This window comes from Balaenoptera ricei, chromosome 4, assembly GCF_028023285.1.
Source record: "Balaenoptera ricei isolate mBalRic1 chromosome 4, mBalRic1.hap2, whole genome shotgun sequence".
In the NCBI taxonomy this organism is placed as follows: Eukaryota; Metazoa; Chordata; class Mammalia; order Artiodactyla; family Balaenopteridae; genus Balaenoptera; species Balaenoptera ricei.
Genome location: NC_082642.1, coordinates 105,538,886 through 105,556,560, shown reverse-complemented (window position 1 = coordinate 105,556,560; position 17,675 = coordinate 105,538,886). Strand labels below are relative to the sequence as shown.

At 37.9% G+C, this 17,675-nt stretch overlaps 1 protein-coding gene across 5 annotated transcripts in view; it reads right to left on the bottom strand.

The window, feature by feature from the left end:
- The window catches only part of MORC1 (MORC family CW-type zinc finger 1), a 357,937-nt gene that overhangs the window by 55,679 nt on the left and 284,583 nt on the right, over window positions 1-17,675 (bottom strand). For all 5 annotated transcript variants that reach the window (XM_059922175.1, XM_059922174.1, XM_059922178.1 and 2 more), the window contains 2 exons: window positions 3,695-3,760; window positions 2,482-2,727 (listed from right to left, as the gene is read on the bottom strand). In XM_059922175.1, the coding sequence (XP_059778158.1) occupies window positions 2,482-2,727; window positions 3,695-3,760 (312 nt within the window). The remainder of the gene's footprint in view (window positions 1-2,481; window positions 2,728-3,694; window positions 3,761-17,675) is intronic.

Below are 17,675 nucleotides of genomic sequence, written 5' to 3'. Positions count from 1 at the left end.
TCATTTCTTTACTTTCCACTTGCTAATCAATCCATTCTAATCTGGTTTCTATTCTCTCTAGTCCAGCAACAATAACATTCTTCCTGTGATCATCCCTATTACCACGAAGTCATTAAGTCAATGGACTTTTTAGGCCTTTGCCTGGTTGAGTTAGCCTCTCAACAGAATTCAGCTTCTCTGACCATCTACACCCAATATCTCACCAAACAGGTCAGTGCTCCCTCCTCAAGGCAAACACACAAGGAACAAAGTATCCACTCCTCTTCACTCCACGTGATCACCCTCACCCACACCGTTATTTCCCCACAGGGCCATTGCAATAGCCTTTTAACTGCTCTGCCCACATTCACTCTGCTCTCTACTAATCCATCTTTCATACTCAACCAAAGCAATCTTTTCTAAAGGAAAATATGATCACACCACTTCCCTGCTTAAAACCCTTCAGTGGTTTCCCATTGCTTTCAGGATAAATACAAAACCACTTATCAAAGCCTATAGGCCTGCATGATTCTGATCACTCCCCGCCCATCTCACACCACAGCCCCCTTTTCCCTCTCTGCCCCACTATAGCTTAGTTGTCTTCTTAAGTTACTTTGTATTCCATGTTCCCTCATTAGCAAATGATGTTTGCATTGATTGGAAATGCTCTTCCTCTCCTCTTACCCACTTAGCTGGAATTCAATCCTAAAAGTTATATGTCATCGCTTTTTCAAGGAAGACTTCTCTGTCCTCCCAGAGTCAAATCTCCTATTACAAGGACTCATGCTACTATGTCATAAAAATTACCAAAGTAGCAGTTTACATTTGTCTGTATAATCATTGGATTGTCTGTCTCCATCACTAGACTCTAAGTTCAGTGGGGGCTTGGGACCATATGTGATTTTGCTCATAGTTGAATCCCCTGTAGCTGGCTGGCATACTGAATGACACATAATAGATGATTTTATATATATACATATATATATTCACATATACGTATGTGAATCTCCATATTTAAAGTCTAAAATGTGTTATTCTAACACCTGGGCTCACTTCAACTTTGCAGTCACTTGTACGTTGTTTTTGGAGCATGCAATCCACCCATAAAATAAGCCTACAAATCCCAAATCTTGAAATTCCACAGTTAATGAATGGAAATCAGGGGTTAAAGGAGATATAACTATAAAGTAATAGCAACTACTTTTTATACTATAAGCATGAAGTTTTTTAGAAATAGCAAAAGTTGAGTATCTGCTGAACAGATGAATTTTTACATTCAACTATGATACATAATTCAAAGTAAAATTCTGAAGATTGTAGACAGATTCAGCTTAGCTTCTTCTATAGTCTCAAGAAAAGACTTAGGGCCAAAGTTCCAAAATTATAGGGAACTGGATTTCAAATATTTTAAGAGAATGAGCTACCCAAAAATGAAATGAGAAAGGCTGCCTTAGGAGGTAATGAGTCTCCATCACTAAAGACTTTCAAGAATCCATACCATTTTCCAAAGATATTACAAAGATATCTCACAAATGTGTGAGATATTTCTGTAAAGTAACTATTATTCAGAATAATTCCTTCTGAAAGAACCATGCCTGAAATCTTGTCTCCCACCATGCTTAACACAGTATCTTACACAGGGCTCAGTGGATATTTGCTAATCAAATTAGTTTCTTGCTTTCAGAACCTATGGTAACTCATTTGAATATTTTCCATGTGCCCCATATTCACCCTTTAAGGGTGAATTTAATTTCTGGAAACAGTAAAAAGACATTAGAAGTCAAATTTGATTAAGAAGGCAGATAAACTAGGCAATAAATTTTGGCTTATAAAAGATTTTTTAAAATGTAGTGAGATAATATCTGTAGTCATTTAACACTGAATCTGGCACAGGGTAAATGCCCACTCAGTTGTAAGTGTTGTTACTGTTATATACTGAATCTGAGGGCAGATTCTCAAAGAGGAATTAAATAAGCGTAACCTTGTAAGAATAAAGTGTAATGATTCCTTTTAAAAGAAACAAACTCACGTAGATACGTGGAAATTCTAGGGTGGTACATTCATTAAAATCAAGCTCAGTACTTAGTTATATTATCAACCTCACATCTCATTTTTCCAGAACTCTGACTACAGGGATAACTACTTATGTAAAATTTGGCTAAGCATTTTTGCTATAAAGCATTGAATGCAAAATCCTCAAGATTACAGGTTTATCCTATATGAATATTTCTCTCTTAAATACAGATTAAAATCTTTATCCCACAGAGGTGTCCTTTAGGAGTCCTTCAGTGCTGATATTAGCAACCTGACTTTTGCTCCAAAAGAGAGAATATAGAAAAAAAAAAAAATTGGGACCTTGCCCAGGAAACTCGATTACAATGTGTATGCTATAATTAGAGTGCTTTAAAAATGTGAAAATGAAGCAAAACCTTTACAGAATGCTATTTCTGGAAAAGTGAATTACTATACATTTTGTGAATAAGAAAAGGAAAAAAAAACCACCTGGGATCTCTCAGCTAGTTTGACATTTTCCAGCAGGGCGGCTGGATGTCTCCACTGTTGAGGTTTCACTTTCTTCTGCATAGGCTTCTTCGTAATTTTAGTCTCTGAAACATACTCTAAATCGGAATCCGCCTCTCCTGTGTTACTTTTCCAGCCTCTATGGTTGACCGAAAGCTCAAAGGATGAAAGAGACTCATGCTTCAAGTCATCACCGGAAGGCCTGATTCTCTGAATTTTCGTATTTCCCTTAAATAACAAAGAACATGCTTTTAATTTTTGGTAGCTGGCTTATTTATAATTAATTACCATTTCCCTTATAATCTTATGATATTAGATGATATTTATTTCTAATAAAAATTTTAAAAATCAGAAGCTTAGAATTTTGGGAAATGTATGTTGCAAATACATTGGCAAATGTATACAGCTGCAATGGCTCATTCAGAATTTGATTTAGCAGAGCTGGGCTGAGTCAAGAAACTTTCTGATTTTAAGGATGCAAAAGACCCCAAATTGAGAATACACTGTGCTTCCTGACTTCCTCCCCAGCAAAGACTTTCTTGCTTTTGGATCCCTGGTGCATATAGGTCAGTAATCTATTCATCTAATGTTTGGCTGGGGTTTATCAATCCCACCATTTGCCTGCTAAGAAATGTGAAGACACAAAATTATAAAGAGTTTTCCATAATTTTTTGTGTGTGATTGGTATAACTCTAAAGGTTTGAAAAATTTTTAATTTTAGATAATAACAGGCATTTGAGGAATATAATATGACATTTAGCAGAAACCAGAAACAATGTAGGAATTACATACACAACATATTTCTAGGCAAATATATATCCACAGACAAACATATACTCTCTCTGATTTTAAATGTATAATTTTATATAATACACAAATATATATTTTTCTATGAAATATATCTTGAAATATATTGGAAAGATACAATTATAAATACATTAAAATATTTAAAATGGTCAATGTCTCCAGGCAGTAAAACAATGGGTGACTTAAATTTTCTTATTTATATTTTATTTTCTGAGTTTTTCCTAATAAACATGTATTACTCTAATAAAAAAATGATGACAGTGAAAAAATATGTAACAGTGCTTCACTTTCTGAACCTATTAAACCATGATGACATTTGGCCCTTGATAAGTCTTATCTTTCATATGGGAAATGTTACAAATGGCTCAATCCCACTTTAATTACTCACCTTAGGTGCTGAAGTTTGGCAGGTGGTAGTGAACTCAGTGATCCTACTTGTTGGTATAAACTGAGGCTATTACGGAAAAAATCATTAGACAAATGTAAGTAAAAATAACTTTCAATTGACATATTAAAATAATTCAATATTCTTCATTTCTTAAAGAAGTGCCAAGATCACATACTCTCACCAGTCACTATTAAGGAGTCCCTTTCAGTTTAGACATAGAGCAATGATGTCTGACTGGTAGCGACTGGACAGTACAAGACAATCCAATGAAGTATTATAGATCAAATGTCTTATAAGCAATACAAGGGGCCATTGTATTAACCACTGTCTCCACAGCCCTCATCTCCCCTCTCTGGAGACCCTTTGTCTCCACTTGTAGGTCCCAGCATCTGGAATAAATCTTGACCTTCAGCAACAGCTCTGTATAGTTCAGAGCTCTGGGCTTGAGCTTCAAGGGACTTTTGAGGATAGACTGGCCTTAACTGTGTCCCTAATAACTGAGATTCTGCTTTACCCTCAGCAACCAACTCCTGCCTTGTACTCAGAGGCATAAGAAGAGAGAGAAAGCATTTGTTTCTCCTGAAAAAGAAGCACCTTCTAAGCTAATATTTTGATGTGATAATTGTTATACTAAAATGATGAGATGGTAATGAAATATTCAAAGAGAAGATAAAGAGTAATGTGGGCCCTGCACCCCAGACCCAGGGTCACTCCCCTTGGAATGAGACCCCGGTTAGGGGATCTGCTTGCACCTCCTTTTTGGTGCACCCACTTTCTTTCACTGTGTCACAGATGCCATCGTGGTATCCAGCTCAGTGTCCAGACTCTCTAGGACAGAAAATTTACCTTGCTCTTGTTAAGTACCCTAACATCCAAACTGGAGTCCTGACTCCAGTTTGGATTGGATGTTAAGGGTTGGAGCTGCTGAAAATTTTTCCAATGTGAATGGCCTGCATAGATGTTGAAATAGGGCCTTTTCCTCTGTCCTGAGATCCAAATGCCCCTTGGTGGCATCTTATAAGTTGTGGGTACCTTTAAGGCAACCCTTCCAAACCAGAATTATTTCACCTGTGTACCTGTACCCACCCCCCAACCTGTACTTCCTCGTGCAGTCCCTCTTTTGACTAGTAACATCACCAAACACCCAGACATTCAAGCTAGGCTGTCCTGGGCTAATAATCACTCTCAGTCCACAGGTTTGCACTAGCCTCAAGTCACCTCCCTGTTTAAATGACTTTATCGTCTTTTGCTTGAACTATTTTCTATAACCTCCTCATTTTCTTGCTTCCAGTTCAGAGACTTCTCTAGACCTGTGTCACAACCCCTTTCTACACAATATTATTCACTTCATTAAAATAAGGAAGACAGGAGAGAAGAAGAGGGGGAAAGAGAAGGGGAGGTGGAATTCTCAAACTTGGGTGCATTTGCTTAGAATCACCTGTAAGACTTTAAAAAAAAACTATTGATGCCAAGTCCTTACACCCTGACATTCTAATTCAATTATGTGGGGATGGGGCCTGGCATCGGTAGTTTTTAAAGCTCTCTGAGTGATTCTCATACGCAGTCAGGACTGAGACCACTAGCTTAGAAGACAGAGTCTCATTTCTGTAGCACCTGCCACATGGTGTGGCACACAGACCACATTCAATTCAAGTTTATTAAATAAAGCCAAACAGCACCTAGCATGACATACAAACGGCTTTCAAACGGTTTCAACTAACTTTCTAAATTCTTCTTCTGAACCATTTTTCCCTCCATCTGACGCCCGTTGTTGTCCTCATACACTAAATGCTCAGTCACATTTACTATTCCTCAGGTTCACTTTCATGTCCCCATGCCTTTGTATCACCCATTTCCTTTGCCTGGAATGACCTTTCTGATATTCTCCAGTTGTCGAATTTCACTCATCCTTCAAGTCTCAGTTCAAGTATTACCCACTCCGAATTCCTCCTCCTATTCCCCAAGGGAAAATTAATTGCTTTATCTTCTATACTCCCCTGACATTATTTTTTTAGATGTTTATATAGATATCTCACACTATATATACAGATTCACATGGAAAAACATATATTTTTAAAAGCGTATTTTTAAGTCTCCTTATTACTCCATTCTCTATTTGTCCAGTTCATATTCCACGAACAAGTAACCACTGCTACTTATTTCTTGTTTATCTTTCCAGAGATCTGCTTATACATCATCTATAATACAAGCATATATAAATAAGGTTTCCCCACTTTTCTGAGGTGGGGAAAAATGGTAGTATATTATACACACAGTCTGCATCTTTCTTTTTTACTTAAGGATATATCCTACAGATCTTTCTCTATTAGTACTTAAAAAGCTTCTTCATTCCCTTTTTACAGCTGCATTGTATTCTTTCCCCACCTCCAGTTAGTTTTGAGATATAATTGTCATACATCATTAAGTTTAAGGTAATGGTTTGGCTTACATATATTGTGAAATGATTACCACAATAAGTTTAGTTATCATCCATCATCTCATATAGATACAATAAAAAAAGAAAAAAGTTTTTCCTTGTAATGAGAACTCTTAGGATCTACTCTCTTAATAACTTTCATATATATCATACAGTGTTTGCTACAGTTAACTATGCCCAAAGGTTTCCTTGAGCTCCCTCCCTCTGACCCTTCCCTACACCTCTTCCTACCCCCATCCCATCCATGGGCAACCACTGATCTGCATTCTCTCAACAAAGATCACCTGCATTTTCTAGACTTTTATCTTAAGTGGAATCATAAATCTTTTTTGTCTGGTTTCTTTCACTAGGAAGAATTATTTTGAAATTAATCCATACTGCTTTGTGGATCAATAGTTCATTCCTTTTTATTGCTGAGTAGTATTCCACTGAATGGACATACCACAATTTGTCCTTTCACCTATTGAGAGTCACTTGGGTGACTTCCGTGTTTGGCTATTACAAACAAAAGTACTATGAATCAAGACAGTATGGTACTGGCACAAAAACAGAAATATAGATCAATGGAACAGGATAGAAAGCCCAGAGATAAACCCATGCACATATGGTCACCTTATCTTTGATAAAGGAGGCAAGAATATACAGTGGAGAAAAGACGGCCTCTTCAATAAGTGGCGCTGGGAAAACTGGACAGCTACATGTAAAAGAATGAAATCAGAACACTCCCTAACACCATAAACAAAAATAAACTCAAAATGGATTAAAGACCTAAATGTAAGGCCAGACAGCATCAAACTCTTAGAGGAAAACATAGGCAGAACACTCTATGACATACATCACAGCAAGATCCTTTTTGACCCACCTCCTAGAGAAATGGAAATAAAAACAGAAATAAACAAATGGGACCTAATGAAACTTAAAAGCTTTTGCACAGCAAAGGAAACCATAAACAAGACCAAAAGACAACCTTCAGGATGGGAGAAAACATTTGCAAATGAAGCAGCTGACAAAGGATTAATCTCCAAAACATACAAGCAACTCATGCAGCTCAACATCAAAAAAACAAACAACCCAATCCAAAAATGGTCCAAAGACCTAAATAGACATTTCTCCAAAGAAGATATACAGATTGCCAACAAACATATGAAAGAATGCTCAACATCATTAATCATTAGAGAAATGCAAATCAAAACTACAATGAGATATCTTCTCACACCGGTCAGAATGACCATCATCAAAAAATCTACAAATAAATGCTGGAGAGGGTGTGGAGAAAAGGGAACCCTCTTGCACTGTTGGTGGGAATGTAAATCAATACAGCCACTATGGAGAACAATATGGAGGTTCCTTAAAAACTAAAAATAGAACTACCATACGACCCAGCAATCCCACTACTGGGCATATACCCTGAGAAAACCATAATTCAAAAAGAGTCATGTACCACAATGTTCATTGCAGCTCTATTTACAATAGCCAGGACATGGAAGCAACCTAAGTGTCCATCAACAGATGAATGGATAAAGAAGATGTGGCACATGTATACAATGGAATATTACTCAGCCATAAAAAGGAATGAAACTGAGTTATTTGTAGTGAGGTGGATGGACCTAGAGACTGTCATACAGAGTGAAGTAAGTCAGAAAGAGAAAAACAAATACAGTATGCTAACACATATATATGGAATCTAAAAAAGAAAATGGTCAGAAGAACCTAGGGGCAAGACGGGAATAAAGATGCAGACCTACTAGAGAATGGACTTGAGGGTACGGGGAGGGGGAAGGGTAAGCTGGGACAAAGTGAGAGAGTGGCATGGACATATATACACTACCAAACATAAAATCGATAGCTAGTGGGAAGCAGCCGCATAGCACAGGGAGATCAGCTCGGTGCTTTGTGACCACCTAGAGGGGTGGGATAGGGAGGGTGGGAGGGAGGGAGATGCAAGAGGGAAGAGATATGGGGACATATGTATATGTATAACTGATTCACTTTGTTATAAAGCAGAAACTGACACACCATTGTAAAGCAATTATACTCTAATAAGATGTTAAAAAATAAAAAAAATTCAAAAAAAACTAAAAAAAAAAACTACTATGAGCATACAAGTATAAGTTTTTGTGTAGAGCTATGCTTACATTCATGTGTTTTTTTGCTGTCTGTATATCTCCCTTAGTGAAATGTCTGTTCAAATGTTCTTCCCACTTTTTTAAAGCACAAGGAATTTACTACAACGATTGGTAACAGAAGAGATGGAAGAGGCTAAGAAGACTACCAGGGCATGGAAGGTACCCTAGATGTTAGCAAAAGCAGGAAGCTCTTAGAGCCCTCAGGTTGGAGGGTCAATAGGAAGAACTGATAGTACCAGTTCTATAGGTCAGAAGCCCAAGTACAGTGTGGCTCAGCTGGATCCTCTGTTTAGAGTCTCACAACTGCCTGTTTTTTAAATGTGTTGTGTGTCTTATTATTGAGTTTTTAAAGTTCTTTATACATTCTAGATATCAGTCCAGATCAGATAGAGTTTTGTAAATGTTTTCTCCCAGTCTGTGGCTTGATTTTTTGATTTCTTGTGTCATTTGAAGAGCAACGTTTTAAATTTTTGATGGAGTCAAATTTGTTAAATTTTCTTTTATAGCTCATGTTTTTTGTATCATATTTAAGAAATCTTTGCCAAACCCTAAGCCACTAAAATTTTTTCCTACGCATTCTTCTAGAAGGTTTATAGTTTTAGCTTTTACATTTGGCCTATGCTGCATTTCACATAATTTTTATTTGGTTTGAGGTAAGAGTCAAGGTTCATTATTTTGAGGTATATATGACTATCCAAGTGTTTTGGTATCATTTGTTGAAAAGATTATTTCTTTCTCCCAATGAAATGTATTGGTCCCTTTGTTGAAAAACAATTGACCACAAATGTATGAGTCTATTTCTGTACTCTTTATTATGTCCCATGGCTCTATTTGTCTCTTTTAACACTAATACCAAATTGTCTTGATTACCATAAGTTTATAATGCCTTGAAACTAGATGGTGTCAACCCCACCAACTTTGTTCTTTTTCAAAGTTATTTTAAATCCTCTGCACTCCATATGAATTTTATACATTTTACAATTTCTACCAAAAAAAGAAACCACAAACAACTAGCTTGGATTTTGATTAACATTGGGTTAAATCTATGGACCTATTAGAGAGAATTGACATCTTAACAATATTGAGTCTTCAAACTCATGAACATAGGTTATCTATTTATTTGCTTTATTTAATTTTTTCATCAGTGTTTTGTACTTTTCAGTGCAGGTCTTACTCATCTTTTGTCAAATTTTTCCTGAAGTATTTCATGTATTTTAATGCTATTGGAAATGGTATTATATTTTAAAATTTCAATTACAATTGTCTGCTGCTAGTAAGTCAATATAGTTGATTTTTATATACTGATTTTGAACCCTGCAACTTTGCTAAGCTCATTTTACCAATTCTAGTAACTTTTTAACAGATTCCGTTCAATTTTCTACATAGACTATCACATCTGAAAAGAACCAGTTTTACCTCTTCCTTTGCAGTCAGAATGCCTTTTATTTCTTTTCTGTCTTTCTTGTACTTCTAGAACCTCCTGTAAATGCTGAATTGGAGTGATGATAGCATACCTCCTTGTCTAATTCCTGATCTTAGGGAAGAGATTTTAGTCTTTCACTAGTAAGTACAATTTTAGCTGTAAGGTTTTTGTAGATGTCCTTTACCACATTGAGGGAGTTTTCTTCTGTTCCTGATTTGCTAAGAGTTTTTTTTTTTTTATCAGCAACGGATGCAGTTGCTCCTTTTTTGTCATTTATATCTTACTGGATTTTGTTTCCTTTTTGTTTATGATATCTTATTTATATGTTATATATTTATATGGCCCCATATTCATATTTTACTGGATTTTTTTCTTTTTTTGTAGATATTTAGCTACTGTACTAGTTTGTTTCTTAAATACATCATTATAAGAGTTAGGTTTTCCAGGACTAGCTCTTTGCCAGAATTTTCTATAGGAAGGGTAGGTAGAGGATAAAAGTCTAGGCAAGTTTTTTTTCCCTTTTTTTCCACAAGCAAAACCTCTTTTCTTCTAATCTTTATCCAAAAAACACTGCTTCTGCAAATATGGCTTTTTGGAGTACTTTCATGTGCATTCCACATCTTCTACTTCTGTGAACCAAAGCAGGTCCAGTAAGGCTCCTGTTGCCTCCCAGCTATTGTAGATAAAGGCTATAGCTTTTCCATCTCCAGATGAACCCTTCTTCAGTAAGTGTATTTGTGTTGATTCTTTAGAGGTGCTACTGCTGGGCTCGTCTTTCCATTTCTCTTCCTTTCCTCCTGTGGAGCTCCTGCATTATCTTGACTGCTTTGGGCAGCACTGCATTATTTTGGTATATGTTTCCTAGCTTGACTGAAATTGGAGTTGCATTTTTGTTTTCTGTTTTCTTGTTGCCCTTAGAAGACTCCCAGGAAAAAACAGGAAGATGCTACATCTATATAGCCATATTTATAGCAGAAGCCTCCTATATCCCTTTCTACCTATATTTATCATGGCAGGTATCACACTGTCTTATAGTTATGGTAACACGGGTATCTCTCTCAACAGACTGTAAACTCTCAAAGTCATTTTTTATCTGTAGTACCTATCACAATGTTTAGCACTTTATAGGTACTCAATAAAACGCTGGTGATTAACAGGATTAACAGATGCTCCCAGGGCCGACTGCTCATCTCTTCCACTGTTGAAACACTGCCACAAGTCTAGTCTGCACTCATAATGTGACTAAACTTCTCCACTACCTGTCAGATGTTATCACATCTTTGAGATGCTTTATATTAAATGCCAGTGTCTTGTTCCTAATACAGCAAAATGGATTGAGCCTAGCCTAGTAACAATGTATGATACACTTAAATCATTTGGGTTTGTATAATTTTGGTGCTAGCTTAACGATAATTACTTATGGCTATAAAATTGTACTGTAATGAGTTTTAACCTGAATTACTAATCTCATCACTAGAGTTGTGAGTAATAAAAAAAATTTTTTTAATTCCATTAGTTTTCCTCTTTTTATATTCATTTCAGGGTTGTGTTTCTACAAAAGAACTTCAGACATCATAGAAAAACACAGCAAAAATGTCTCAACTAGGGACTTCCCTGGTGGGCCAGTGGCTAAGACTCCACACTCCCAATGCAGGGGGTCCAGGTTCATTCCCTGGTCAGGGAACTAGATCCCACATGCCACAACTAAGACCCGGTGTAGCCAAATAAATAAATAAATAAAATGTTAAAAAAGAAAATGTCTCAACTACATTTTGAATAGAAAAATATCAATAATGGTGGCACATCTTTGCATTTTTTTTGTAAAACACAAATCCATGTAACATAGCTAATCCATTTCAAATTCTGTCTCAGTTACTTAATGAGTAGTTGTTTACTAGTGGTATCATCTTTATCATCACCATCACCTTTTCAGATTTCAAAGAATCATCATCACCCTAGAAACCTTTCTAATATCAGTATTTATTTTTATATGACACTCATAAACTCTCCCAGCAAGACTGTTACATTTCTTTACATGTTTGGAAAGTCCTGAAAATCACAGATTCAATAGCAAAAGCTGCATAATATGAAGTATCTCTGGCAGCAGGAAAACTGAAGGATCCTTAACTCAGGAATAAAGAAGAGAAAGTCTGCGGTGCATAAGAATCGTGTGGGGAGCTGTGCAGAAATGCAGATTCTAAGGCTTCTGCCCCACAGATTCTTGTTCAGTCAGTCTGCTGTAGATCTCAGGAATCTGTATTTTCACAAACATGTGAAGTTCTTACACAGATGGCCCAATCATCATAGACTCATAGCCCTGGAAGGCAGGGGATTCTCCCTTTTAACTTTATATCCATGCTTTGTGGGACTGTAGAGAAAATATTTTTATGTTTCTGCACCATGAAGGCTTTCTGATCAAATTTTACCAAAACTTGAGACCTAACCTAGAAGAACAAATCTTGGAATTTAGTTTATGACTAATTATTAGTGAGAGAGCATCTGAAGAAATTTACCTCCCTGGAGGTATGTGTTTACATTTTAAGGAAGGAATGAGATCTGGGGCCATGGAGACATGGCCGGAGAAGCTAGTCTTATCTTGCCTCCAAGAGATTTATTTATATTCCAAAGGGTAAGAGTAAGAACCCAGTATCCTTCTCAAAGAGCAAAGAAGTGTGTTTGTCTGTCAGGGGGTAGTGTAGGGTTAGGGAGATGGCTGTCCCTCTCCTATATAAATATCCAGATTCATTTCTTTCAGAGTTCCATGCTAGTGGTACAAACTCCAGTATATGTAGGACAACATACGATCTGCCTCATCTCATCCGTTGCCCCAGGGGTACAAATTAGGGCAAAAGGGAATCAGCACGATTATTTGCTATAATTAAATAATGATCTGCTCTGCTCCAGAAACCTCATGTTTGCATTCAGAATAAAATTAATATATATATAGGTATTTTAAACTTAGCCTGTAAATGAAGATGAGCAACTAATACGCATAGGCTCTAAAATTGGATGTGTCTTTATAAATATCTAGTCTAATCCCTTTTTTACTGAGCTGGAGGGGGAGGGGTATACTAGGATCAAGGACTAGTGACATCAGACAGACCTGAGGTCACTCAGCTTATAAACAGCAGAGCCAGCACCTGAAGTTAGGTATCCTGACAGCAGGCCAGTGTACTGTCCGCCACATTCTGCTTCTACAGCCTCCTTCTTCAAGGAGCCCCTAATCATCCCTCCCTCTGCACAGCTTTCCAAAATGATCACTGCCCTCCAACTCTGCCTAGTATAGTTAGAGCTCCTCAAAGAATAAAAAATCTGATTACCATTAGCTATTAATTACCCAATTTCTCCCACACTGAAGAGCTATCAATCCAAACTGAAAGCAGGAGAGAAGAGTAGTTCAAACAGCTTTAAACTAAGAATTAATCTCATTTTTTATTTTTTTTTGGCCATGTTGTGTGGCATGTGGGATCTTAGTTCCCCGACCAGGAATCGAACCCGTGCCCCATGCAGTGGAAGCACAGAGTCTCAACCACTGGACCGCCAGGGAAGGTCTTCAATCTCATATTTCTGATCTAGCTCTATTCCTACCTTGTTTCTGTGACCTCATCCAGAGAGGCAACATAGTTTAGTAATAGAATGAGGGGTCTGGAGTCTGACTGTGTCAGTTGACATCACAGTTCTGCAGATTCCTAATCCCACACTTGGCAAGTTACTTCTCTGTGCCTCGGTTTCCTTGTGGATAAAACAGGACTCATAACAATCACAGGATGGTCATAAGGATTAAATGAGCCAGTATATTTAAAGCACGTCAGACTTCCCTGACGGCGCAGTGGTTAAGAATCCACCTGCCAATGTAGGGAACACGGGTTCGAGTCCTGGTCCGCAAAGATCCCACATGCTGAGGAGCAACTAAGCCTGTGCACCACAACTACTGAGCCTGAGCTCTAGAGCCTGTGAGCCACAACTACTGAAGCTCGTGTGCCACAACTACTGAAGCCCGCACACCTAGAGCCCGTGCTCCACAACAAGAGAAGCCACCGCAATGAGAAGCGCGTGCAACGAAGAGTAGCCCCCGCTCGCCGCAACCAGAGAAAGCCCGCGCACATCAACAAAGACCCAATGCAGCCAAAGATAAATAAATAAATAAATAAATAACTTTAAATAAATAAAGCACCTCTAAGGGTGGCACATTGTAAGTGCTCTTATCATTTAATCCTTCCATTCATCCTTCTCATTTAAGTTTCCACATGTATGTAATATGTACAGTTAGAGTAATCATTCAGGGTAGTTTTAGAATTCACCATACTATACATAATTACAGAAATCTTGGGGAAGAAACTGGAGAGGAGAAGGGAATTGGACATACGAAAACTATGCAATTATCTTTTACTACAAAAACCCTGTGGTGATCAAATGGTATAGTATACGCAGAACCACGTGGCACATAAATCATGAAGCAAATGAAGTGTGAGCTTCAGGACCCCTCCCTTACACAGGGCCTTCCATGGCCCTGGTCTCACTTTGTATTTATAATTTTGCATCTTCTTTTTTGAAGGGGATCCCCCAAAATGTATAAACCTCAGACTCCAAAAAACTAGATCTGCCCTTGTTCAGAAGTATTTTAAATAATACTTAGTTATTGTCAAATGCCAGGTATTACTACTAGTGGTCTTGGCTAGAAGACCTTCTCGAGGATTCTCAGAGTAGAGGAAGGATGATTCTAGACCACTGCAAAGCAAAAGTCATGGACAAACATCAGTTATTTCTCTTGGACTGGATTAGAACCCCCCAGTGTGTCAAGAGACCCCATGCCCTTTGTTAGAAGGCTGGGCCCAGCCAGGCAAGACTGACTGGAGGGGTGGGAGGTTAAAGCATATACTGGTAAAGGACAAGGTGGAAAATGTAACTCACGTGAGAGTAAGTTTAAATTCTGCTTAAGCCTACAGGAGTTAGGACAGAAGAAGGATACAGATTCAGGTCAAGAATATGATCAGGAGACAAAGACCTAACAAGGTTAAATTGAGGGGCACAAGCTATGGGGTTTGAGTTCAAAATCAGAAAAATCATGAGGTACATTTCCTTAAACTGAATTCAAAATGTAAAGTTGGGTCCTGAGTAAGAAGCGAGATTAGGTCTAACGAATGAGAAACAGTATTCAAGCTCAGAGGGGAGGGCTCAGGAGGGCTGGTGCTCAGAGGTACAGGCTCAGACACACAGGGTTCCTTCAGAGGGAACCAGAGAGTAGCCTGCTCTGGAAGGAAGCCAAATACCTGAACCTCACTCTGAGAAGAGTCAGGAAACAGGCCCTGAGGTGCATCTGGGATACGAGGCAGCCTCTGACTGTTCCTGATTAGTACGTGCACTCATCAAAAACTGGTTGTGGATACAGTTCAGGTGCTTATGGGCACTGATCAAATAGGTGTATTTGCAGTGAAACCCAAATTAGTATTCTCTGCAGTGAAAATCATTCAGGCAACACACCTAAGCCTCTCCTTTTCTCTGCGTCTCTGCAGATGTGACTGGGAATGGCTGATTGACATGCAGAGAGGGACGTAATGCGGCAAGCCTGCCAGCCACTGTCAAAGCTACTTCTGTCCTTCTCAGAGGAAGGATGAGCTCCCTCTGGGGTTCCTACTGCCCCTCAGAAACAACATTTGGTCACTTCTGTGAAACCCAGAAGCAGACAACAATGGATGGCATTCCTTGGTCCCAACCTCCAGGACAAAACAGGGTGACTTACGAAGCCAGGAGCTGGGACTGTCGTAGACTCCCCACACCACACTGTGCCCCGAAGCCAGGCTGTTCTGATGCCCCTATCACAGGTACTATCCTGGTTTGTTTAGTAAACTACAGTGCTGTTCTGTCAGGTAGTGTGATATCAGCTCCTCAAGAAACGATGAATAAGAAAATAATTTGGAGGACCATTTTCTCATACCATATACAAAAATAAACTCAAAATGGGTTAAAGACTCAAATGTAAGACCTGAAACCATAAAACTCCTAGAAGAAAACATATGCAGTAAACTTTTTGACATCAGGCTTAGCAATATTTTTTTGGATCTGTCTCCTCAGACAGGGCAACAAAAGGAAAAATAAACAACTGGGACTACATCAAACTAAAAAGCTTTTGCACAGCACAGGAAACCATCAACAAAAGGAAAAGGCAACCTACTGAATGGGAGAAGATATTTGCAAATCTGACAAGGGGTTGATATCCAAAATATATAAAGAACTTACATAACCTCAGTATCAAAAAAAACCCAAACAACCCAATTAAAAATCGGCAGGGAACCTAAATAGACATTTTCCCAAAGAAGACATAGAGATGACTGATCAATACATGAAAAGATGCTCAACATCACTAATCATCAGGGAAATGTAAACCAAAACCATAATGAGATTAGATGACACCTCACACCTGTCAGAATGGCTATTCTCAAAAAGACAAAAAAATAACAAGTGTTGGTGAGGATGTGGAGAAAAGGAAACCCCTGTGCACCACTGGCAGAAATGTCTTGGTGCAGTCACTATGGAAAAAAGTACGGATGTTCCCCAAAAAACTAAAAACAGAACTATCATACAATCCAGCAATTCCATTTCTGGATATTTACCCGAAGAAAACAAAAACACTAATTCAAAAAGTATATGTATCCCTATGTTCACTGCAGCACTATTTACAATAGCCAAGATATGGAAACAACTTAAATGTCCATGGACGGATGAATGGATAAAGAAGATGTAGCATATATATATATATATACAATGGAATACTAGTCCACCATAAAAATAGAATGAACTCTTGCCATCTGTGACAACATGGATGTATCTAGAGGGTATTATGCTAAGTGAAATAAGTCAGACAGAGAAGGACAAATACCACATGATCTCACTTATATGTGGAGCATAAAAAAAAAAAATGGACAAAGCAAAACAGAAACAGATTCACAGACACAAACTGGTGGCTGCCAGAGGGGAAGGGGATGAGGAAATGGGCAAAATAGGTGAAAGTGATTAAGAGATACAAAATTCCAGTTATAAAAAAAATAAGTCAAGAGGATGTAGTGTACAGCATAAGGGATACAGTCAATAATATTGTAATAACCCTTTGTGGTGGCAGATGGTAGCTAAACGTTGTGGTGATCATTTTGTCACATAAAAAATATTGAATCACTATGTTATACACCTGAAACTACTGTAACACTGTATGTCAATTATAATTCAATTAAAAAAAAGAAAAGAATTTGGACAAGTAAATCAAGCTAAGGAGTGGAACAGCTGCAGTTCAATGTCTACTGTGCCCAACAATGAGCCAGATGTGATGGTGGGAGGTACATGAGAAGATGAACACATGATACCTGCCCTCAAGAAACTTCTACATTAGTTCCTCATGAGCGATAACATCTCGTCTGCTATGCTGTGAACACAGGGCCCACCAGGGTGAGTATATCATGCGTTATCCTTTTTGGAAAGGTAATGTATCACCATAGAAAAATGGGATCTTTGTAGCAAGAGTAATAAAGTAAAACATTTCAATTACAGGAAGTATATTAGCCTCTTGTTAGACAAGGGTCTTTAGGTGTCATAAATTTTAGATCACGGCAGTTTATGTAAGGAGGCTGAAAATTACTCAATGAATAAATATATTTTCTAAGGCATCTGTCTCCATAGTTATACAGATTTGAAATCTCAGCATCCTACACAATAATGACACATTAAAAAGATTAAATTCTAAATGGGAAAATGCATTCACATTCTTCATTATAAAGTTGTGCTCAGATATGCCATTTCAATTTGAAAAACACAGCTACAAGTTCAGCAAGGCTTCTTTGCTCCACATTTACTGCTAAAACAACCAATGTGGGAATTACCAGACTATATAGTTTCAGTTTGTGTGTCGACATGAGCACCGCAAAAGAACAGAATGCTATTGCTGGAGTTCCTTTCCAACAGGCATGGAATTTTACAGTGGCTATTCATTTCACGCAAAAACTATGA